Source organism: Hydra viridissima, unplaced genomic scaffold, assembly GCF_058129835.1.
Source record: "Hydra viridissima isolate aposymbiotic clone 2 unplaced genomic scaffold, HvirCarnegie_v1 scaffold_10, whole genome shotgun sequence".
NCBI lineage: Eukaryota > Metazoa > Cnidaria > Hydrozoa > Anthoathecata > Hydridae > Hydra > Hydra viridissima.
The window spans coordinates 17708894-17732691 of record NW_028324309.1 but is presented as its reverse complement, the minus strand read 5'-3'; the positions used below and the strand labels follow the sequence as shown (position 1 = coordinate 17732691).

The 23798-nt window shown below is 30.4% G+C and overlaps 3 protein-coding genes and 1 pseudogene across 5 annotated transcripts; 3 read left to right on the top strand and 1 right to left on the bottom strand.

Annotated features, from left to right (window-relative positions):
* Positions 1-8474: 8474 nt before the first annotated feature.
* LOC145187567 (hydroxymethylglutaryl-CoA synthase, cytoplasmic-like) lies at positions 8475-12659 on the bottom strand. 2 transcript variants are annotated; one of them, XM_090065407.1, is made up of 3 exons: positions 12604-12659; positions 10840-11121; positions 8475-9981 (listed from the first exon to the last, which is right to left on the bottom strand). In XM_090065407.1, exon 3 carries the CDS (start codon positions 9962-9964, stop codon positions 8576-8578), a length of 1389 nt encoding a protein of 462 aa, XP_089921533.1. In that variant the 5' UTR covers positions 9965-9981; positions 10840-11121; positions 12604-12659; the 3' UTR covers positions 8475-8575. The 2 variants fall into 2 exon arrangements, with proteins under 2 accessions (XP_089921533.1, XP_089921534.1); XM_090065408.1 differs by lacking the exon at positions 10840-11121 and having other exon boundaries at positions 12604-12646.
* Positions 12660-16541: 3882 nt separating this feature from the next.
* LOC149883434 (uncharacterized) lies at positions 16542-17483 on the top strand. The gene is made up of 4 exons (XM_090101076.1): positions 16542-16632; positions 16779-16832; positions 16925-17148; positions 17445-17483. The coding sequence occupies exons 1-4, from the start codon at positions 16542-16544 to the stop codon at positions 17481-17483; spliced, it is 408 nt and encodes a 135-aa protein (XP_089957202.1).
* Positions 17484-18079: 596 nt separating this feature from the next.
* Positions 18080-19181, top strand: LOC149883433 (uncharacterized; annotated as a pseudogene). Its single transcript, XR_016444568.1, has 2 exons — positions 18080-18621; positions 18741-19181. The product of XR_016444568.1 is annotated as an uncharacterized LOC149883433 (transcript).
* Positions 19075-20547, top strand: LOC149883432 (uncharacterized). Its single transcript, XM_090065492.1, has 3 exons — positions 19075-19198; positions 19286-20218; positions 20286-20547. The coding sequence occupies exons 2-3, from the start codon at positions 19327-19329 to the stop codon at positions 20432-20434; spliced, it is 1041 nt and encodes a 346-aa protein (XP_089921618.1). The 5' UTR covers positions 19075-19198; positions 19286-19326; the 3' UTR covers positions 20435-20547.
* The last annotated feature ends 3251 nt before the right edge of the window (positions 20548-23798 follow it).

Below are 23798 nucleotides of genomic sequence, written 5' to 3'. Positions count from 1 at the left end.
CTCACAGAAGCCTATACCTTTGTGAGAAAAACATCCCCAGATGCCAACCGAACCTCCACCGCCTTGTCGACGATGTTGCAAAAACCTGTCTGAATATTTCTCAGTTGCAAATCTTTTGACATAGATTCTTCCCTTGCTGTTTACAACTTGAAAGTTAGCTTCATCACTCCAAATAACTTTTGCCCACTGTTCTACAGACCAGTCCAGTCTTTCTTTGGACCATACTCGTCGTTTACGTTTATCCGTGATTGAAAGAATAGGTTTTTTAGCAGCTATGTACGTTCCAATACCTTTGTCTGACAATGTTCGTCTCACGAGCTCTCTGCTAACTTTTGGATTATTTTTTGACTCATTGAAGATTTGTGCTAGCTTTTTGTAGCTGAGTCTGGGGTTTTCTCTGCTCATTCTGAATATACCATTTTTGTCACGGTTGTTGAGTTTGGATGGTCTCCCAGTACGCGGCATGTCGGAGACGTCCTTTGTAAGTTCCCAGGTTTTGATGGTTTTTCTAACGCAATATTCAGAAATGTTAAGTATTTTGCCTATTTGAACGTTTGTGTGATTTTTTGTCCTCGCCATACCAATGACTTGCCATTTGATGTCACTAGAAACTGATTTTCGACCCATTTGCACGCAATTGAAATTAATTTGAAATTAACAATATTTTAAGTTGATTTTTAATGAGTTAAAAGCTGCCTGATGATGTTGTGATGAATTTTTTGATTGAAAAACTACTCATTTATTTGCTAATAAATTGATAAATTCGCTGCGAAAAAAATTTCGCAGCGGATTTATCAATTAATTAGCAAATAATTGATCCTAAATAAAATCGCTTAAACTTTTGTGAAACCTCTTAATTTGTATCACCTACCTTTTAATGAAATTTCTGAGTAATCGGTATTGAGTCAAAGCCTACTTTTTTTTATTCTATTAACAAATAACCTATTTACCAAATTGGAAAAACAATTGTTTTGATATCTGTTTCCATTAGATTTTAATTCAAGAAAAACCGAAGATTAGATTTGAAAATTCTGCAATCGTTTAAACTTTCGTGAATAGCTGTATATATATACATAGCTTAAGCTTTTAGCACTCCCATATGCAACGAGTTTTAAACTCGCAGCAACCTGTTCATCAAAAAATTGCCTGTTTTCAATACGTCTGCAGCCATACCCTAATCAAATTTTGCCATAAGAGACCGCCGATCCGTTACTGTTTAACGGATTGTCGGATTGTGCACCGAACTATCTTTGCTGATCGTTTCAAATTACTTACGGATTGATTTCATCCGAAAATAATGTATCGGAAAATAATTCGTTAAAATTTTTTCGGATTATAATTTGGATTGGATTGCAGTCCGAAAAACTTTTTGGAATTAGAAACCGAACCGATATTATTTTTGCGGATTTAATCGCATTCAGAATAAGTAATGCTTTTGAAACAAGATTCATTTTTATTTATTTTTAATATTCAAATATACAGTTAAACGAAATGATTCCCATGTTAAGAAATAAGAGATGTCAAAATCAGACTGAAAGTTTATTATTTTCCCAATTCATTTCCTGGCCACACAATGTCTTTTTGCTGAGTTGTTTACTGTTTTCTTTCATATATACTAACATCTCTAACATATACTAACAGTTTTCATCATCTGGGTGAATGCGTTAGTTTCGATTATAGAAAATGGTTGATCGTCCTCAATCACCCATCTACTAAGGTCAAACAACAGTTCTTATTTGATTGATGTCAGTGACTTCCCATTCTTGTTTGGTAGTCTGTTTTTTACCTTGCCAGGTTTGAGTGTTGGAAGTGCCACAAGTTCCACTTGGTCCAGGCGGTGGTGATGCTGATCTATCTGTCTGTCTGTCTCATCAAAGATGTCTGGAAATTCGTTGATTTTCTCTTGTCTTTCCTTTCTAATTGTTTTTATAAATTCAAGTGGACTCTTCTTAAATGGTACCTTAAAGGGACTTGTGGTGCTTTCATCGATCAAGTATGTTTTGCAACAGGTTTTACATTTTGCTTTGTATTCCTCCACTGTGTTGAAGAATTCCCAAATAATCCAGAAAGAAAAGCGATTGATTTAATTCCCAAAGCGAATTAAACTTAAATTGATTTATACATCAAAGAGAATCCTCGAAACGAAAATTTTCAAGTAGTTTGTAAATTAATTTTCGGGTTATAATTTGTAAAATATTTAACGATCGGACTGTTATAATCTACAAAATAAGTCGGATTGACTTTTTGTGGATTTTACGAACCAAATCGCTTGTGCCTACTTGCCATACTCTAGTCAGATCTTGCTACAATTTTGTCTTTTCATCTTGGGAAACTGAAAAACATAGCGTAGCTTACGTGATAATTCTGTAATACCAAACAAACAAAATGATTGGTCACAAATAAATAAAAAAAGTTTCATGGTGGATCAGTCAAAAAGAGTTATTTTTAGAGTTTAAAAGATCTTGTCAATCAAGTTAGAAATTCATCGGGTAGACTCACGGAAACGCGAAAAAAAACGACATTCTGATACCGAGGTGTTCGATTAATGAAAAATAACAGATAATATAGCAATTATTTAAAGGGATACATGCATATGTAGAAAGAGAAGAAAAAAAAAATTTAATTCAAAAATTTATCTACTTTTTGCTAAAGAAATACCCTTTTAAATAAAAACTTTTAGTTTAGCTAGTTTACTTACCACCACCGATTATAGCAAATATCTTCAGGAATTAACTTTGGTTCCGCTGCGGAACTAAATAGAGATGCATGAGGCTTTTACGTCACAACTTTGTTACTATACAAATATATTTACGATAAATTACATGATGCTCAAGTTTAAAAATTAATCGGCTATCATATGATTCATTATAAATATTCATTCTCTAGTGAAAAAAAGTTTAATAAAGCAAAAATTATATGTATAATGACACTTTTGTTGAAATAATAGATTTGATAAAGAACACAATATATCTTATGCCTTTTTTTTTTGCCATGCATTGTATGAAATGTTAAAAATCCACTTTTAGTATTTACACCGCATACACCAAATGGTTGAGGAGATATGTCAACAATGCTCTGATAACCAAGATAAACTCAAAAATGGAAAACGAATTGTTTAAATTGATTTTGTTGCACATTCGCGGTGGTTCTACTTAATTGACTCTTCATCATCAAGTTTGACACTTTTTAACCTCCAGAAACAATGACAAAATGATTTAGATGTTTATAGCAACTATCATGCAATCTTAGATAACTAATTGCATAAAATCTTTTGCTGGATACTGTAGACCTAAGTGACTGTGAGTTCACTAGAGTTTCAATTTTCCATGTGATGCTTCTTAATTGTGCTATGTTTTTAGAATGTCAGACGAGCCTGTTGCTACTTTGGAGCTTTTCGCCAAGCAAAACGTCAATGTGAAGTATTGGGTTTGTATAACACGCTTCAACGGACTTCAACTATCGAATAGTATAAACTATGATATATGAATTTATTAACACAATGAATGTATTTTAAATAATAAATATACTTCATAAAAAACAAACTTTATGCTTTTTTATGATTATGCTGAAACATCTCCATGATTGTATTTCTGACTTTACAGCTGCCTGGTAAAATGACTTAAATTCAGCAATGTCTTAATCTTATTCTAGTCGGGCTGAATTTAAGTTCATATATGAATCAGTCATATATGCAATATATTTATATTCAGAGATTTAGTTTACATGGATGAAAGCTTTTAAATAAGATTGGAATCAAAGTTGTTATAATTGATAAAGATTTAAAACGTTTCAGAATGGCTAATCATTAAAAAGATCTAATGTCAGTAAAAAAGTGTAATAAAATCCAAAGTTAATCAATTCCTGGAAAATATGAGTGTGAAAAATATTTGTCTGTGTTTGATGCCACTTGAGCTTGAAGAAGTTTCTAGAATTGAATCTAATGCTATTGGTTAAATATTTTAATACACTTAAAAAAAATAATTTAAGACTGTTAAACTGAACGAGTATGAACCATGGACAAGACAGGCATGCAACTGAACTTTAAGGCAAGAAAAATTGTTGATATCAAGATACAAAATATTTACATATGAGGCTTGAACCTACGCTTTTGTCAAACATTGGACGTTAACGTCCTCAAGTATTAATTTTGGAAGGCTATGGCTCACACAATTTCGTAGAACTGATCGATATACCATACAAAACTAAAATGAATTTATTAAACTACCAGTTTATACCAGAAATTGGTTTCAACCTTGTGGTTGAACAGTATTTAACCAAAAATTTTTAATTCTTCAAAAATTCTTAAAAACGAAAACCGTTAAGGTTAGGGTTAGTATGTATAGGGTAGTATAGGGTTAGGTTAAGTAAATGTATGATTATGTTTAAAAAAAACTTGAATAAAACAAATCTGATGAAATTAAAAAATCTTTTGAAAAAGGAGATTTTAGATTGGAAGTATTTTTGGATCTTGCTAAAGCACTCGAGGTAACTTAAAAAAAAAAAAATTTAATAAAAACTTGGTATGTATATCATAGGCATAGCAAACAGGTGGTTGGGGTAATACTTAAATAGGCGTATGCAAATTGTATATCAAAGATGTCTCACGTCCATTTTTATTCCCTTGCATAGTGTCTAAAGGCCTATATTTGGACCTCTACTTGCCCTAATCGACGTCAATGACCTAACTTTAAACCTAACCTAAACTCAAAAGAATGAAAACTCGCTAGAACTCGCGGAAGACCATATGGACTTAACAAGTAATAACAAAAACAAGAAACTGCGTTTAAAAGGGCATAAATCCTTCATTTTAAAAAAATTTTTTCAAATTAAATAAGTATTAAGTAGAGAATTTTTCAAGCTTTAAAATATATATTTATTTATCTTCTTTAACTCTATTTCTGCGAATACTATTAATTGGACCTTTTACCTGTCCCATTAAACTTTGTATGGCAGTAAAATCTTATTCAAACAATACTTTATTCTATTGCAAAGTTAATCAATATTTTCTGCTTGCCAGTTGTTTTTATATACTTCTCCTTTCAGTTCAGACCAAAGGTTTTCAATGGGCCTGCATTCAGGTACTTTGAGAGGGTTGTCTTCCTTTTCAACAAAAATGATGCTATTTTGCCTAAAATTCTCCACTAGATTTTTTGCGTAATGTGTTGATAGGTCAGACCAGAATATATAATTGTCATCTAGATGGTTTACTTTGATGAAAGGAACAACTCTTTATTACACATTCGCTCAGGTATAATTCTTGCCTAATTGATTGCTTAAAAAGTACAAAAAGGTTTAGAAATACCTTAAGGTGTAAGACCCCTCAAAAATCTTAAAAAGTTATATATATATATATATATATATATATATATATATATATATATATATATATATATATATATATATATATATATATAATTTCGGCACGAAATATATCGCTGAACACGAATTTGAAAACTATTTTTAAAGATTCGATTTAGTTCTTGAGATATTCAATGTTTCCATTGACTGGGTAAATTTGGTCTGCTTAGCAACACGCATAGCAACGAGTTTTTACTGAGAATTGCGAGCTTTTTCATTATATATTTTTTTATCTAATAAACTTTCTAAACAATGGGTAAGTCATCCAGAGTAAAACAAAGTACTAAAAGTAAAAAATCAGGAAGATTTTATGGAAATAGATATACCAGAAATTTGCTAAATGATTCAACTTTGCCAGTAGCTTCTTTTATTAGTACTGAAAAAGACAATCTTTCTTCTAGCAATTTGTTGAATTTGTCTGTATCTGCAAAAAAAATTGAGACACCGCAGCAAAATGAAAACAATTCTGTTGGTTATTGCATTGTTGACATTTGACAATTTTATCAAGTGTGGTTTATCAATCATGTTGTGAAAAATGACTGCAATCTGCTTTAAATCTTTCGGAATGTTTTTTCATAAGAAAAAAGGATTGAGCTCAATTTTATACATTTGGTGCCCAAACTGCAATGAAAAAATTGAATTCTATACTTCAAAGACATGCTCTGGAAGAAAAACTTTTTATGTAAATAATAGAATAATTTATTCAATGCTTGCATGTCGTCAAGGTTTTTCAAGATTAGAAAAATTTATATCTTTAATGAATATCCCTAAACCAATAACGAAAAACAATTACAACAAAATAATTAAAACTGTCTCTGAATGTGCTAAAGTTGTTGCAAAAGAAACAATGATAGATGCTGCCAAAGATATTTCTCAGTCTTCTTTAAATATTGTTGATACTACAGTATCAGTTGATGGTAGCTGGCAACGACGTGGATTCTCTTCATTAGATGCAGTTGTTACAGCGACATCAACGAAAACATTAAAATTCTTGATTGCGAACCAATGAGTTGATCGTGCAAATCATGTAGCCTAAAATCTAAACTAAAAGAAAGTAATCCTACTGAATTTGAAACGTGGAAATCATCACATGTATGTAAATTAAATTATCGTGGCTCGGCTCCTGGTACGGAAATGATTGGTGCACAAAGAATGTTTAGTCGTTCGATCTCACAAAATAAACTAAGATATGTAGAGTATTATGGGGATGGTGATTGTAAAAGCTATTCTTACGTTAAGGATACTTATCTTGGTATTACAGTGTGTAAGTTGGAGTGGTTTGGACATAAACAAAAACGTGTTGGTAGTAGATTGAGAAGGTTGAAAAAAAACTATTAAAGGATTTGGACAAGAAGGAAAATTAACAAATGCTACAATTAAGCGTCTACAAAACTACAACGGAATTTTTGTTAGGCAAAATGTAAATAATTTATAAGTTATAAAAAAGGCCAATTTTTGCAACATTGTTTCATGTATCTTCATCAGCTGAAAATAGTTGGCATGATTGGTATCAATAGCTGTTGTCGTTATAAACAGGACAAAGCTAATAAAACCTCTACCTACAAACCAGGCATAGGCCTTCCATTTTCAGTTGTCAGCCATTTAAAACCTATTTATATCAATCTATCTCAAGAAGAACTTTTTAAAAAATCCCTTCATGGTAAGACCCAAAACCATAATGAAAGTTTTAATGGGATGATATGATAGCGCATACCCAAAACAAAGTATGTTTCTTAAACACACTTGGAGTTCGGAGTTTACAACGCTCTTTCAAATTTTAAAATTGGAAGAAAAGCAAGTGTTCTTTTATTTGAAAAGTTGGATATGATTCCAGGAATATATACTCTTCAAGGTTGTTCAATCATGAACAAAAAGCATTTAATTTTTGCAGAGTATCAAAATCGGACAACATCAAAAAAGCAACGAAAAGCCATTCGTGGATGCAAAAAAAAAAAGATGATCCAGATAATGACCAAGGAAGTAGTCTATATGATCCTGGTTCATGTTCTTTTTAGTAACTGTTTTTAAACTGACATTTTCATTGAAAATTTTTGGTACAATTAAGAATGTTGTAAATGCGTTTTTCTCAATATGTAAGTTTTTGACCTCCCGGCCATCCTTTTTCATAAATGGTATGTTCAATTTTCATGAAACTTTTAGCAAATGTTTATTGTATCTAGTGTTACAATAGGAACTAAAAGTTTTGCATTATTGTAAAAACTTTTTTTTTTTATACCAGCTTGATCTTAGAAAATTTTGTCTTTTTAATGCACCATTTTAAAAATTTCAGTGTAATTTAAATATTTATTTTTTTAAAATAGTTTTAGTTCAGTTTGTAGAACAACATGTTATTAATCTTTTGCCAAAATTTCATACCCTAAATGCTGTTAGTTACTGAGATAATTTGGCCGGGGTGCCACAAACATTTTTGAATGTTGAATATTTTAATTGGTAACCATGACAACTAATAAAATTATTTTTTATTTTTTTAAATGTTGTTACCTAGTTCTTTCTTAGAATATAGTTGGTTTTTTGTCAAAAGAGTAATTTTAGTTAAAAATTTTTTGAGGGTTCTTATACCTTAAGCTGAAATGCAAATCCAGAAAAATATTTTTTGCTCGTATTTTTCAACTGGATATTTTTACACTTGGTAATGTAAAAGAAGTGTTACTAGAGTAGAAATTTTGGTCTAAATTGACAATAAGTGTAACATTTAACATGTTGCTTTTTGTTGTTTCTTCTTGCCTAAGGTGCGGCTAAAAAGGAACATGCTAAAAAGATTTTAAAGAAAAGTTGAGTTAAATTTTGTAAAAAGTTTTTTAAAGCTTTTTATTTTACTTAAAGGGTAAAACTGTAGATAAATCAACAGTTCGACTGATGGATGTGGTCCATCTTATCTACCGAGATCTTGATTACCAAGCTTGCCTGTCATAAACTTTAAAATAAATTCATGAAAGAGTATAAAAGAAAAAAATAAATTCATGAAAGAGTATAAAAAAGGATACTAAATGACTTAGCTCAGTAAGATCAAACCTCATAGAAAGATGCATTTGTTTTGAAAATATATCACAACCGGACGATCAGAATAAATAACAAACTTTAAGAATAATTGAGTATCTAAAACTTAAGTATAAAAATTACACATCAAAATTTTTATCTAACTATTATTAATATTAATATCAATAATTCTATATTTTAATAGCCAAGCTTTTTAAAATCAAAATGCTTTCTTTCTTTCGTAATATCGTTTATATTCTGAATTAATTTTTGTCAGATAGTAAGTTCCAGGAAACAAGTCAACTTGATTGCAAACTGGCAAAAAATTAGAAACATTATTGCTCTTTTCACGAAGTTCTAGAATGTTAACAAAATTTCCAGGTTCAATTTCCAACCTTTCATTTAAACGCTTAGTGATACTCTTTAATGAAATCAACAAAGTATCCAAACTATATTTAAGATTTTCAGTAGGACAGATTGTTAAGGAGAACATGGACGAAGCTAAGCCTGATCCATAAGAAAAAAGTACAACACGTTTACCCACTAATTCTTCATCTGCACTATTCATTAACAGGCTAACAAGACTCCCATAAAGTGATGGCGTGTACATATTTCCAATTAGACTAGCTAATGTTGTGGATGCTTCTGTTTTCTTTTGAAACATGTCTAAACTATACATGACAGAGGTTTTTTCAATATCCTTAAGCAAGTCAAAGTCTTTCAAAGAATCTTGTAAACTTTGATTAGAATACTTTTCAAACAAAGGGTATTTACCAATGATTCTTTTATCATCTTTCAAATAATCTTGCAACATACATCTGCCCAAAGATTTTTGCACTAGCTTGCAGTATGGAGTATGAAAAACCATGAAATCAACATCATTTAAACTAAAACTGCTGTTAGAAAATTTTTTAATAAACTTATCTCTGTATAGGGAATAGCATGAATCAAGTGCAGAAATATAACTGCTTACAGACAATTTACCATTAATGATTGGATATTCAGATGACAGATTAGGCTTATAAAAATCATAAACATGAACCATATGTGTGGCCCTCAAACCACGATCAAAAACAAGAGGTGCATTTGGACCAATAACCATTGCAATTGCACCTCCTCCACCAGTACACCTTGCATTTCCTGCAGCATAAACAGCAATATCAGCAGCAACAACAATAGCTAATCTACCATCCCAAGAGCTGCTTTCAATCCAGTTAATTGCATTGAAAAGTGCTGAAGTACCTCCGTAGCAAGCATTTTTTGTGTCGATACCTTCAATATCTGTGTTTCCATGACTTTCAAATAATTGCATTAAAACAGTTTTGACAGATTTTGACTTATCAATTATAGTTTCGGTTCCGACTTCTAATCGGCCTATAGATTTTGGGTCAATTTTGTGATTTTCTAGAAGATTATGAACTACTGTTAAACACAAAGAGTTAATGTCTTCTAAATCTCCAAAAAACCCCATGGTCTTTTGGCCCAGACCTATTGTGTATTTACCTGCACTCACCCCATCAAAAGTTTCAAGCTTCTGTTGACTTACAAAATATTTTGGTATGTAGACTTCAATATTGCAAATGCCAACATTATCAGGCCAATGATCCATAATTATTTAACTTCAATCTAAACACAGAAAATAAATATTTTTAACTGTAATTAGGAGTAACAAGATTAAAAAGTACATTTTTTCAAAAGATGTTCCTAAAAGAGGATAAAATTGCTTTTAGAATAAGTTCTGAAGAAAAAAAAAAAATTTTAACTATGTTTTTATGTTAACAGCAAACATAAATTAGAATAGACTTTTTAAATCATTTATTACATCCCTAAAGAAATTACAGTAAGGTAGACTTAAGCTATATGGTTAAACCAAAAGTGTTGTATTTGAATGAAAGTCCATAGTGGATCTTTAAGATGTTAGAAAAATATAAAAAGTGGGGGAAGGAAGAAAGGAGGGAGGCAAATAAAACAGAAAACAGAAATACTAGAATGTAATTTTCAACATTTGTATCATTCTAATAAATTATCAACATAAAAGTTTTTTCTTGTAAACTCATTCAAACCTTTAGAATATTCTTAAATTTCATAAAAAAGATATAACAAAACATGTTCGGAAATTACTTAGTATAAAACAGAAGAACTACACTCTTAAAAAAGTTCAGGTATTTAGCAGAAATTTCAGATGGAAATTCAATTATCTGAACTTGAACTCTCCATGAACCCATTAACCAAAAACTACCTAAACTATTTTGAGAAATCAGCTGGGCTAATTGCTGAGTGATCTGTTGATTTTATATATACTTTATACACCAGTGTATAAGTCAAGAGTTTTAACTGTTTAGAATGGATCAAGAACTTTCATTAAGAAGAAAAGAAGACCAAAAAAACATTTATGGGAATACACCTAAATTAATACGTTTTTTATAAAATGTATTAGTTTAAGTGTATTCCCATAGATGTTTTTAATGTCAAAAATTATAAAACCTTATGTGCTTATCATTTTTTGCTTGATATACAATAACATATTGCTTCCACTTCTTGATAGTGACAACTCATCAGGCATTAACAACACAGTCAATGGTAATAAATACAAAACAAGTTTGCATTCCTCCACGCAGGTCATATTTATGATAAAATGGTTTGAACACACCACTTATTTTCTTGAGAATCCATTTTTAACAGCAGTTGCCGTACCAATTGCCAGCAAAATTACAAATGGTTTAGTATCAGGAGAAAGTGAACCCATTACAGACTTGATATGGTTTCCTGTGTGGAAAAAATACTTTACTTCGTAAATTATTAGACACAGACTAATAATTCAAACTTAAAAAAAGCATTAGAATAAATCTACTTTTTTCAATATTGAATACATAACATATTTAACCAGCATAAAAATATGGAGGGTTACGATAGTTTAGCTTGAAAATTATGCATAAAATTTATTTTGATGAAATTGAAACCAAAAACTATCTTTGATTCAAAACTGAACTTAACAAACTCATATCAAAACCTTTTGTCTAACACCATTTAAATAAAATTTCCCATCAATTTCCAAATTCTTGAATGGTGGAAATTTCTTTGTATATTTACATCATTCAAAAACTCGTTAATTTGCAAAAGGACCTACAATCGCAATAAAACAAAAAGACATGATTTTTTAATTACATTCAATAAGTCAGCTTTATCTGGAGCATCAAATTTGACCAATGAAGAACTCTGTTTTCAAGGAGCTCTTACAAAAAAACACCTTCAAGTATCAGACTTTTTCAAACATTCTTCAATGTGGATGTGGAGTATTATTTTCTTCATCCCATTTACTACTAATACTTTGTGAGGGCATTAGTAAACTTTTAATAAAATGAACTGTGTGAGGCAGAAAATAGCAAATAAAGAGTCCTAGTCAGATCATTTAAAAAATACAAATTTCAACTTAATATCTGTAATTGCTAGATTTCTTACTATCAATTGATACCTAATTAATTTATTTTTGAATGAGTAAATGGAACAAAAATTAATAAGCAATTTAAAAAAAAAAATTTTAATCAAATAATTTATTACTCAAATTTATAAAAACTGGACAACATTACTAACACGTTAAAGTTCAAAGAAAACAAAGAAAAGAAATTAAATGAAAAAAGGAAGGTACTGAAATATATCCAATATATTAGATCAATTCATGATCTAACCAATTCATGTCTAATTTTCTACAACTACTAGCTTTCAAGTTTAGAGGTCATTGAGGAATTTTCTAACATCCAAAAAGTACACACTATCAGCATTAAGTTTTATGTTTCCATCAGAGTTTGCATTAATTTTTTTTTAAATAAGCAAATTTAAAGCTAAAAGCTAAGTGCACAAATAATATATAAAAAAAAAATTACAGATTTGGTTTTATCTGCTTGCATGGAAAGGTGTAAGGTGTAACAGAAAGCTCTTTCCTAAAACTTAATTCCACACTAGAGTTTATTGATGTTGAAGAATCTGATAATGGGATTCTTTAGGAAGAACACGCAGATGCCCAACTTGTAAGATAGAAGTTAAAAGATAGCTGTCACTAGTTAAGTATTTTAAGAGCTGACGCCAGACTTTCCTGATAAATGTTTTTATATTTAATTTCCCTTAGGGATTTGCTTCTAAAAACATCGTAAGAATTGTTGCAACACTCTTGCTTTTAATTTGTTACTTAATTATTTGATAGTAAAGTTTGTTAGGTTCAGTGCACATGTTTCAAAAAAGACAATACATCACCTCGTTCTTTGAAGTTTCAAAATGGCTTTATTTTAGGTTTGGGGGTTAGGCAAAATAGTCAGCGGGATTTAATTTGACTAAACTTTCAGATTATTTGAACTATGCGCGTAAAATATGACCTGAATAAAATAGTTCAGGAGAATCTGCTGGAACGTTTTTAACCTAGTACACAAGGTGGATGACATTTTTACAAACTTGAAAGTTTGTCCCATTAATAGATGAGCTTAATGTTTCCTAGAAAAAAGATAATCTTCTTTTTGCACAAATCTTAAAAAAGTTGTCCGCCGCCACCATCTGAATGTACGTCATTTTTCATTTCTGCAGTGTGTTACAATACAGAAATAATCACGGTTTTTAATACCGCAGAAATAGAATTATTCAAAGAGCACTTTTATTTAGTTGATTGATGATTGCTAAAAGATATTTATTTATGGTAAAAACTAGAAAAGGAAGTGATGAGACAGTGGAATAAAATGAATTTTTATCTTTTATCAAAGAAGTGAGAACTGAAAAGCTTGATAATATTTTTAAAATGTATGATGACTGTGTTCGGAAGTTCAATTATGCAAAAATCTTTTACAAATCTAAAAAAATACAAATCCCTCAGTCTTTTTATCCACTATTCAGTACATCCAAAAAAACGAAACAAAATTAAAGATGGTCTGGATGGTTATCAAACTGCTGAAAAAACATCCGACTTATTATAGCTTTATAAATTAATTAATTTGAGTCAATATAAAAAAGAAAATATCAGAGGACTGAATTCGCACGCAAACTTGTTACCAATTTGTATTTATCCATTCACAAGTTCAATGTATGAAATTGCATCGAAATGACTGTTTCATATACAACAATCAGTGTGAATACAGGATACAAAAGTGGAGGAGTAATACGTCTACAAAAGATGTTTGAAGGCAAACCTATTGTAGGGGAAACCTCAATGAATGGGACAGTTTTTGCAAAATGCTTTTTAAACGTAGATAAAATTGTTTAATATATATATTTAAATGTTTGATAACCACCGACTCTTCCTCAATGATACAGTAAAACAAAAAAATTGGATTTGGATTTGGCTATTGGTAAAAAGAGTTTTATTGGAGCATGAAATTTGTCCCATTCATTAAGTACGTCTCATTGAATGGGACAAACATAAAAGAATTAAAAATAAACGTATTTAATTCAATCATTTTTCAAATTAATTTATTAATTGTAAATGTACTTAAATATATAGATACATACATAAAGACCACACAAAAAATATTTTTAACTTTAAACGTTTTAACTCTAATTAAATTTCAATCAAAGTATAACTTTCTCATTTTAGAATATTATATTTAGGTATTTTTATTTAAGTAAAATATTGCAGTATAAAAGTGTGTAAATAATACCCATTGCCCATGGGGATAAAAGTAAGGGACTGCAGCATCCCTCTGCTGAGCTGTAAACAGTACTTTATTAAATTCATTCAATAAGTAGTATATTGTCCCATTCAATATGCGCATCACTTTATCCAAAAATGATTAGTCACACCAAAAACACCATTAGTTAAGCTTGAATGTTTTACTCACTGTAGTACTAGAGACTGCTATCTGTTTAAACATGGAATTTTATTTTCCATAACTTCAAAAGTTGCTGCAAAATCAGAAAAAAAAAAAATTTTTTTAAATTACTTTTTACATTCGAAAACACAATTACATCCATTATCATTACGGTCATAGAGCAATAGGATGGATGAGTAGGTCAGTTGAGTTCTTGTTTCTATCACTCTTTATTACAGGAATTTGAATATCCTTTCATCGATGCTTGTATAAGAATCTGAGTTTGTCCCATTCAATAATCGTCCCATTCATTAAGGTTCTCCCCTATACACAATTTAGATAAAGTAATGAATTAGAAAAGTAAAGAATTAGAAAAATTAAATGCTGGAAAAACGAGGACTCCAAATACCTCAAATATTTTATACCAATTTTTAGAAAAATTATGATGAGTTAAAACTAAACTAAAGCAAGGCGTTGCAAAAATTCCTAAAAAGGAAGGTCGGTGAGATAAGAGGAAATTTTTTTTTTTATTAATTTAAAGTATCTCGATTTTACGAAGAGAAAAATCATTTCCTAAAATAAAAGTAATTTTTGAAGAAATATTTTTCATCTTTCTTAAAGAGGGGGAGAAGGGGGAGGCGAAGAAGGTTGAAAGTCAATTGCTGTCCTCTTTTGTATGACTTTCATGAAAAAAAAGATTACAAGTAACCGTCTGCGTCTCGTTATTTTCTTATTCGAGACAAGACGATCCTAAAAGCTTTGTTCCGGTTAGCGATAAAAATTGACACAATTTTCAACTTTGACTCAAAATTCGGGACGATGCCGAGATGAGACGAGATGTCTCGGACAAAATAGGAGTTTTACAATTTCCCGGAAATTACATCTTTTTAACGGGACATAACGAGACATAACGAGACATATTGGTTTATACTTAATGTAAAATTTAAGTAATGAAATTCTGGCACAGTTACCATCATTTATTTCAGCTGCTACTGTTAATATTGTTATACTATCTATACAAACACAGCTTCAGCATTAATAATGGTAGCAGCTGAAATCAGAGAAAAAAAAGTATTTTTAGGATACTATTTAACTTTTTCCACTAAAACATCGTGCAAGAAGGGGATAAATATGTATCCAAGGGCTAAGTTTTGGATCATTTCCCCGTAAGCAAGCCCACCTAGAGCCGATTGTATGCAACCTCATTTCGGTCCTAAGTGTGTTTGATGTTTGGTTTTTTTTTGGGATCAATATGGGCAAGCATAATTAACAAATAGTGAGCACAACTTTACGGGACCGGTCTGGTTTTAATATGGGCTTCCCATATATAAATTTAGAAGTGGCCAATTCTACATAGGGCCCTATTATAGGCTGACTTATATCGGTCATAAGTGTGTTTGATAGTTGGTTTATTTATGGGACCAATGTGGGCAAACGCAACAAAAAAAAAATGTTAAAAAGCAAGATAATTTAACTTTACTGGACCTGTGTGGTTTAAACGTGGGCTTATCTTAGGGAGTGAAAACCCGACACGAATACCAGCGGGTACCCGTAGACGACTAATTTTAACAACTTTAGTGACCCGATATCCAAGCCTTCGGGTCGGGTATTACTCGATTTAAACTACCCAAATATTACCCGTAGAAGTACCGATTAACGGGTAATTTTATTACCCGGTTTCTTTACCCAAAAATCGGGTAATAAAATTACCCGTAGAAGTACCCGAAAATCGGGTAATAAATTTACCCGATAATCCAGTATATCGGGTAATAAAACTACCCGATAATTCGGATAATAAAATTACCCGAAATCAGGTAATAAACCCGATCCTCGAACCGAAATTTTCACGCTATTGGGTATTTTCGTTCATTTTTTTTTTTTTTTTTAATGTGCTTTTTTAAATTTAACTTTATTTCAATTCTTTTAATATCACATTTATTTCTATTAATTAGTTCCACCCAGCCCGTGTAAGTATTAATTTTTAACTAATTTAAAGTTAATACTTACATGGAGTGGGTGGAACTAATACCCCATGTAAGTATTAATTCCACCTACTCCATGTAAGTAATAATTTTTAATTGAATAATTTCAAATGTTTTTAGACTATTTTAGAAAACATTTAGTGATAATTACATTCATTGTTTAGGATTGCAACTAGAAAAATTTCATCAGATTTTGAATCTGAAATGGAATTTGAAAATGACATTGATTATTTCCCTCTTGAGAAAAAAAAAATTAGCTGGGAAAACTCAACTTAGTGCCACAACTCAAATTCTTTCCTCTTTTTTTTCTGTGCCATTTTCTGTTACGGCGTCAAGTTCACCAACATTGATAATAACTTTACCGATTATGACTATATCTTATGAAACACCATTTTCATCTCTTGACATAGCAGCATTGATGCCACCAACCCAGTGTACTCGTTTATCAAACACAACAACAGGTTGTATGTCAAAGACGGTAACAACGACATCATCAGTTTCAAATATTGGTGAGTTACATAATTTAAAAAACTCATAAGGATCCCTACCTTGCATATTTTTTAATGTATTTGATCTCAAGCTGAATCAGTTGTTAGTAATTTGATTTTTATTATTTATGATTTATGGCATTATAGTACAGTTAACACTATTTTAGATGTTGTAATAGTACAAAATATTGGAAGTGCATTATCTTGCAGTAATATATCTAGTAAGTGATTATTGATTGTTGATTATTTGATTTTTTTCAGATTAAATGACTATATATGTGATAATGTAAGTAATTATTTACACTTTACCAAGATCAAACAATGCATGGATTGGAGGTACAGTTGCTGAAAGTGTGTGTGGATATTCAGCAAACCCAGACTATCCACACCAACACGCTAAATGCTATGCTTAGTCAAGGGAATAAAATGGTGCTGGCTTCACGTTTACCAGACGGGATAATATTTCCGACGGACATCATGGAAGCTTTTGATGCAATTGAAATGAAGCTAAAAGATATCAATATTGCAAACATAATTGTAAGATAATACTTATGACCTAGATATTAGTTTAATGTAAAGTTCAATATAAAATAGGAAAGCAATATAAATGAGTAGAAGCAACTACTTATCTATATTTCTTTCCTATTTTATAATGAACTTTAAGCTTTGTTCATTTTAGCATAATATTTTTAGTCTATCGTATTTTAAGATTGCAATATCAGTATTGTGGTGTTTAGTAAATATCATGTATCGTTCATACAAACTGCATTAGCATTTTTGCTGTTATATAATAAATTTTTAATTTTTATATTGTTTAAAATAACCTTTTTTAGATTATCTTAATGTGTTTGATTAAATGTTTTGCTGGTTAACTTTCGAAGTTAACTTAACGAAGCTGTTTGCCGTATGATGCAGCAGTTGTTTAACAATAACTTAGCTCTGCAATTTAATTGTCAGCGAGGGCAGTCAAAAAAAATGTTAAAGGGTACTGAGCTATTTCAAGTGATTTATAGTGAGTATTCATAGTTTTAAATAAATTTTGGTAATATTTCTCTGCTATTTTGCCAGATATTAAATGCAATTGAACATATGTAAATTTTGTTTGGTTAGTTTTAAAAATTGTGCACTCTATTGTTATGTTTAGTAAAAACCCTTATGGTTCAGATTTTCAAAGACGATAAGAATATTGTGTATTTAAGATTCTTTAACTACTGGAAATGTATTATTTTTTATAGAAGTCTTAAAGCTTAACAACCTGACGTCGACATGCACGATGAAAGATTTCGAAATGTCCCTTGCAAAATGGCTTATTGGTGCTCGCGATCGAGAAGGTAATAGAGCTAAGCATGGCGAAGCAAGAAAACAGTCCACGGGTACCATGAAGGTGACTTAAGACCTCATAACATATCCCATTATTTTTTTTTTTTGATTTTGAAAGTAGTCCAATAGTACATTTCAAAACTATCAACATTTAAATCCTTTTATGGTAGCTTTTCGAGAAAACTTAGTAAGAAGTTTTATAAATTACGATGTTTTAATATTAAAATAATATTTTTCCATCGGCCATTATTGTTGTTTACTTTCTGTAATTGCAACCACGCGATTGGTGGTAATAATATTTATTAGTTTTCGATTGGCTTATTTGTTGTCAATAAAAGACTTAAATAATAATAGACTTAAGTTAATTTAAAAATATAAAAATTATTTCTCAAGAAAAGAAAAGAAATGCCATACTTTGCTAAAGATCATAATGATTTTTTAAAATGCTTTTGTATATGCTGTTTGAAAAAAGGCAATGATTTAAGATGCATTCAAACCAAATGCAGTAATTCATGCCCACAACAAGGAAAAAGTTATGAAAATCTTATCAAGAGATTTTTTTGGGAAAACTTCTCTGTTAAAAACCCTGATCTGCCTAAAATGTTATGTTCAAATTGTAGAAAAAATCTAGTGAGTTTAGAAAAAGCAAATTCAAAAAGCTTTTTATTCACCGCTCGACTAAGTACGAAGGTATGTTTTTCTAATAAAAAATAAGCCAATAAAAACTTGTTAATTTTTTCATTATTATTATTTTTCTTATAAACAATATTACATTTGCATTTAAAAAACTAATTTTTTGTTTCTTTTAGGTCTTAATACTAGAGTTATTCGAGGTGGGAAATGTGAATGTTTTATTTGTGTTAATGGGCATACAATTGTACTAAAATGGCAACTCCTCCACCAATGGTTTCATGTGAAACTAATAAAGATATAGATCACATTAAAATAATGTGAATTTTTCTGCAACCAATGAAAACTTTGTTCTTTGCAGAAGTTGTTTTCAACTTATAGGAAAAGGTATTAAACATCCTTGCACAAAGTTAGCTAAGCAAAAGAATTTGGCACATATTGTACAATCTACCTCACCTGTAACTAAAGGAAAAGTTTTATCAACCACAATCAACAATTTAGTAACCAATGACACAGAAATAAAATTGAACACCTTTGGCCCTAAGAGACTTGTTGTTTCTGTTGGAGTAGTTGAACCAAAAACACCTTACTTTTCTTTCTCAAAGCTGAAACAACTATAAAGCAAACTTCATACAAGGTATATATTAATTACTACAGAATTCAAAAAATATACATTACTTTAAAAAACGTTCATTGTTTTTAATATTTGTATCCAATTTACTAGTGACTTTAAGATGTTAGAGATTGCTCGATTTATAAGAGTGAATGGGGGCAGAAAATCTTGATGCACATTCAAGTGAAAAGAAAAGACTGAAATATTCTGATGAGTATGGATGTAAAGATTTTAAGTTTACTAGTGTTCACAAAACTTTAGTTTTGGCTGTATTACCCTCTATTGATGAAAATTATGCAAACATAAAAATGTTGTTGGATAAATTAAAACTTAACTTTCTGGATTACTCTATTTCAGAAGATCTAAAGGTTCTTCTGCTGATGGTTGGAAAGCAGTCAGCAGCTTCAAGGCATCCTTGTCCATTTTGTGAAACAGAATCACCTAGTATGCTGAGAGCTGAGTCATATTCTCTAACTTCTTTGTGTGAGTGGTATAACAAATGGATGGCTGCTGGAGGAAAAATTGCAAAAGCTAAATATTTTAGTAATGTAGTTAATCCTCCTTTATTGACTGGAAATGTAACAATGAAGATCTTATCAATTCTCAATATACCAGGCTTACATATTTTGCTAGGCATAGTAGACAAACTTCTCAAACTAATTGAAAAAAACTTGTTTGAGAGCACTAATGAAGGATTTCATTTTGTAAATAGTTATTTATCTAAAATTAATCTTGCCAGAGTACCTTATCAAGGTAAACACAGGTTAGAAGGAAATGGATCCAACAAGTTTCTAAGAAAACTTGATCGTTTTCAAATCTATTTGAATGAGCACAATATTGTTGGTGGAAAGCATATGAAACCTTTGAGAGACTTAAGCAATGTTGTTCATGGGTGTTTTGGGAAAACATTAAATCCAAACTGCTCTGAATATATTAAAAGATTTTCACAAAGTTTTAGAGATCTTGGTACAAACATTACACTTAAAGTTCATATTGTGGAGCATCATGTTGAAGATTTTATTATATTGAAAGGAGGAAAGTTTGGTAAGTGTATATTTAAAACATTTTAGGTTTTTACATATAAAAGTATTAATCTTCAATATTTCCAAAGGTTTAGGATATTTGACTGAGCAATCATTGGAATCAGTTCATCAAGACTTCAGACAATTTTGGGAAATACGAAAGGTAGGACAACACAACGCTAATTTCAATGAAGTCTTGCGAAGAGCTGTCTGCGTGTACAACACAAGGCATTTATAGTTAAAGGGATACATATCAACAAAGCGTGTATGTATGTATATATATATACTTTACAACTTTAGTTAAATGTAGTATTTATGCTTTAGTAAATATTTCTTTTTTAGAAAAAAAAACTATTTTTCTTAGAATTTTTTATCCCAAGTTCCAAGATCATTCTATAAAACCACTCTATTCCTGTAAATTTATCTTATCCTAGTCAATAAAAAAAAAAAAACTTTTAAAACATTAAAAGTTAGTCTAAGTTCAAACTAGAAAACCCAAGTTGTTATCAGAAATTATTTCTAAATCCGATTCACAAAGTGTCAATATAATAGCACAAATAACCAAACAAATTTTATATGGCCATTTGATCCGCTCTCAGGAGTCTTAGTATGAGTCAGAGGGGTAATAATTTCTAGATTAAATAAGTATTGTAACTAAGTTTTCTCGAAAAGCTACCATAAAAGGATTTAAATGTTGACAGTTTTGGAATGTACAATTGGACTACTTTCAAAATCAAAAATAATAATTTATGGGATATGATATAAGGTCTTAAGTCACCTTCAGGGTACCCGTGAGTCTAACAAGCGCTAATATATTTATACTTTTTTTTGTATAATATAATATTTATGTTAATAGGAAATATATATTATTCTCAGCATATTGTTTATTGTTTTTATCTAATATATATATATATATATATATATATATATATATATATATATATATATATATATATATATATATATATATATATATATATATATATATATATATATATGTATATATATGTATGTATGTATATATGAGAACGTAAGAGTTTAGTTAGTTGTTAAATATTTAACTTGACCTATAGGTCAAGTTAAATATTTGACATAGTGGTTTATTGATACCAATATATATTGGAATCCATATGGATTGACAAGCTAAAGTTTCATATAGGTCCCAAAAAAAGGAGTTTATTGGATCCATTACGGGCCAACCATCGAATGCACCATATAGGTCAAAGTTAATAAAAGAAAATGGGAGTTTATTGGGTCGAATATGGGGTAACCATAAAAAATTATGTTTGGGTCAAAGTAAATAAAAGAAAATAGGAGTTTGTTGGGTCCAATATGGGCTAACTATATGGACTAGCCCATATAGGACCCGTTAATAAACCGCGGACAAGTTTTTGTGGGTCTAATATAGGATTCCTACATAGGACCCATAAAACACCCCACATAGGTCCGTTATATGACTCATGTACTATTATTAACTGGGTTGATATTGTTTATCGCTGAGGTCAGTATTCACTTCTAATGCAAGAGTTTTACCCTCATCTTTAAAGGTTTTATCCAAAGTGTCTTTAACTTTTTTGATCTATGAAACATTTGACTTTTTTTAAAAAGTGTACTTCTCGCAGAGACTAAATATAGAACTTGATGTTCAACACTTAGTACATTTATTTTTTCTCTTTTGCTTTGCTCTCCAAAAACGACCCATTGTTTTTGGGGTTTTCTCCATAAACAATGGTTTTTTTTAGATTTTTGGCCAAATGGTCACGAGTTTGTTTGGGTTTCATTTGCAAATCAAAGTCTGTTAATTTCTAACTGTTCTTTTTCAGAAAGTTTACCTCCTCATAGAATGATGTGTGTTGTGAAGTTGTTCTGTAATTTAACAGATTAGACGAGATTTACATCTGTATGATTACATCGGTAGCAGTCTTTTTTGCATTCTTCAGTTTGGTTCGTAAATCAAAACTCCAATTCTTTTCAAAAATTCTTTGACTTCATTAAAATTTTCTAATTTGCAGCCCAGTTACCATTACTTGCAAGTTGTTTTTTATTCTTGGAGAGCTAGGTAGTGAGAAAGCTTCATTCTCTGATGAGTATGAGGAATGGAATTCATAATATATTATGATTAAAAGAAATCTTAATATTGCTCTGATAATTGAAAAAAATCTTGCATGAAAGTAAAATGATGTACCTAGCTGCTGCTGCTGCTGCTGCCACTACTGCTACTACTACTACTACTACTACCACTACCACTACCACTACCACTACTAGCGATTCCACGGCGCAACGAAAAATATTTGATGTCAAACAAAAAAGCACATAATTTTCATGAACTTTACCCTCTTTTATCTTGTTTTATGATAAAGCAAAAACTTTGAGATTTTTTGTACCAATTAGTTTATCTCAACTTCTCTCCAACCATATATAGAAAGTAAGGGTCTGCGTCTCGGAATCGTTTTCTCGAAATGAAACGGGAAAAGTGTAACGAGACGTGAATTTTCCCGGAAATAAAATACGAGACAAAGGAAACGATTATCCCGGAATAAAGTTATAAATCGGGGCATAAATTTTTTCTCGGAATTTAAAGACTGTGTCCCGGATAATTACAAAACGTTATGAGACAGATCAATTATATTAACTAGATATCTTACTCGCACTTTCGCAGTGAAGAAAACTTTTTGCCAACCAAGTTTGTTTTACCAGCCAGAAATGACGCACAGTGACTCAAAACAACAAAAAAATGGCACTAAACCCGAATATACGTGAATTAGGAGTGGATAAATTACAATTTTGGAAGGATTTACTTAACGAAATTAAATAAAACTGAAGAAATTAGCAAATAAAACATAAATGAATGCTACTTTAGATAGATTTATTTCAAAAAAGAAGAAAAAAGCTAAAGCATTGTGGAAGAACTGATGATTCTTTTATAGAAAACGAATACCGATAGCTTTAAGAAAATCTTATGACCATTAAAAGTAGCCATTTTGGTTCTGGAAAACCCAATAAACAATGGGTGGTCCTTGGAGAGCAAAGGAAAAGAGAAAAAAATAAAAGAACTAGGTGTTGAACATCATGCTCTATTGTTAGTCTCTGCAAGAATTATACTTTTTAAAAAAAGTCAAATCTTTTATGGATCAAAAAAGTTAAAGACACTTTGGATAATCTTTTCCTTAAATATGAGTGTAAAACAAACTCTTGCATTAGAAGTGAATACTGACCTCAACGGTACACAATATTATCAGAAACTCAGCCCTTGGACAAATATTTATCCCCTTCTTCCAATATATTTTGGTGGAAAGAGTTAAATACTATCCCAAAAATATTTTTTCCCCCTGATTTCAGTTGCTACCATTAATTGTTATAAAGCTGTGTTTATATAGATGGTATAACAATATCAATAATAGCAGCTGAAACAAATAATGGTAAATGTGCCAGAAATTCATTATTTCAATTTCACATTAAGGATAACTATCCCAAAAATATTTTTTCCCCCTGATTTTAGTTGCTACCATTAATTGTTATAAAGTTGTGTTTATATAGATGGTATAACAATATCAATAATAGCAGCTGAAACAAATAATGGTAAATGTGCCAGAAATTCATTA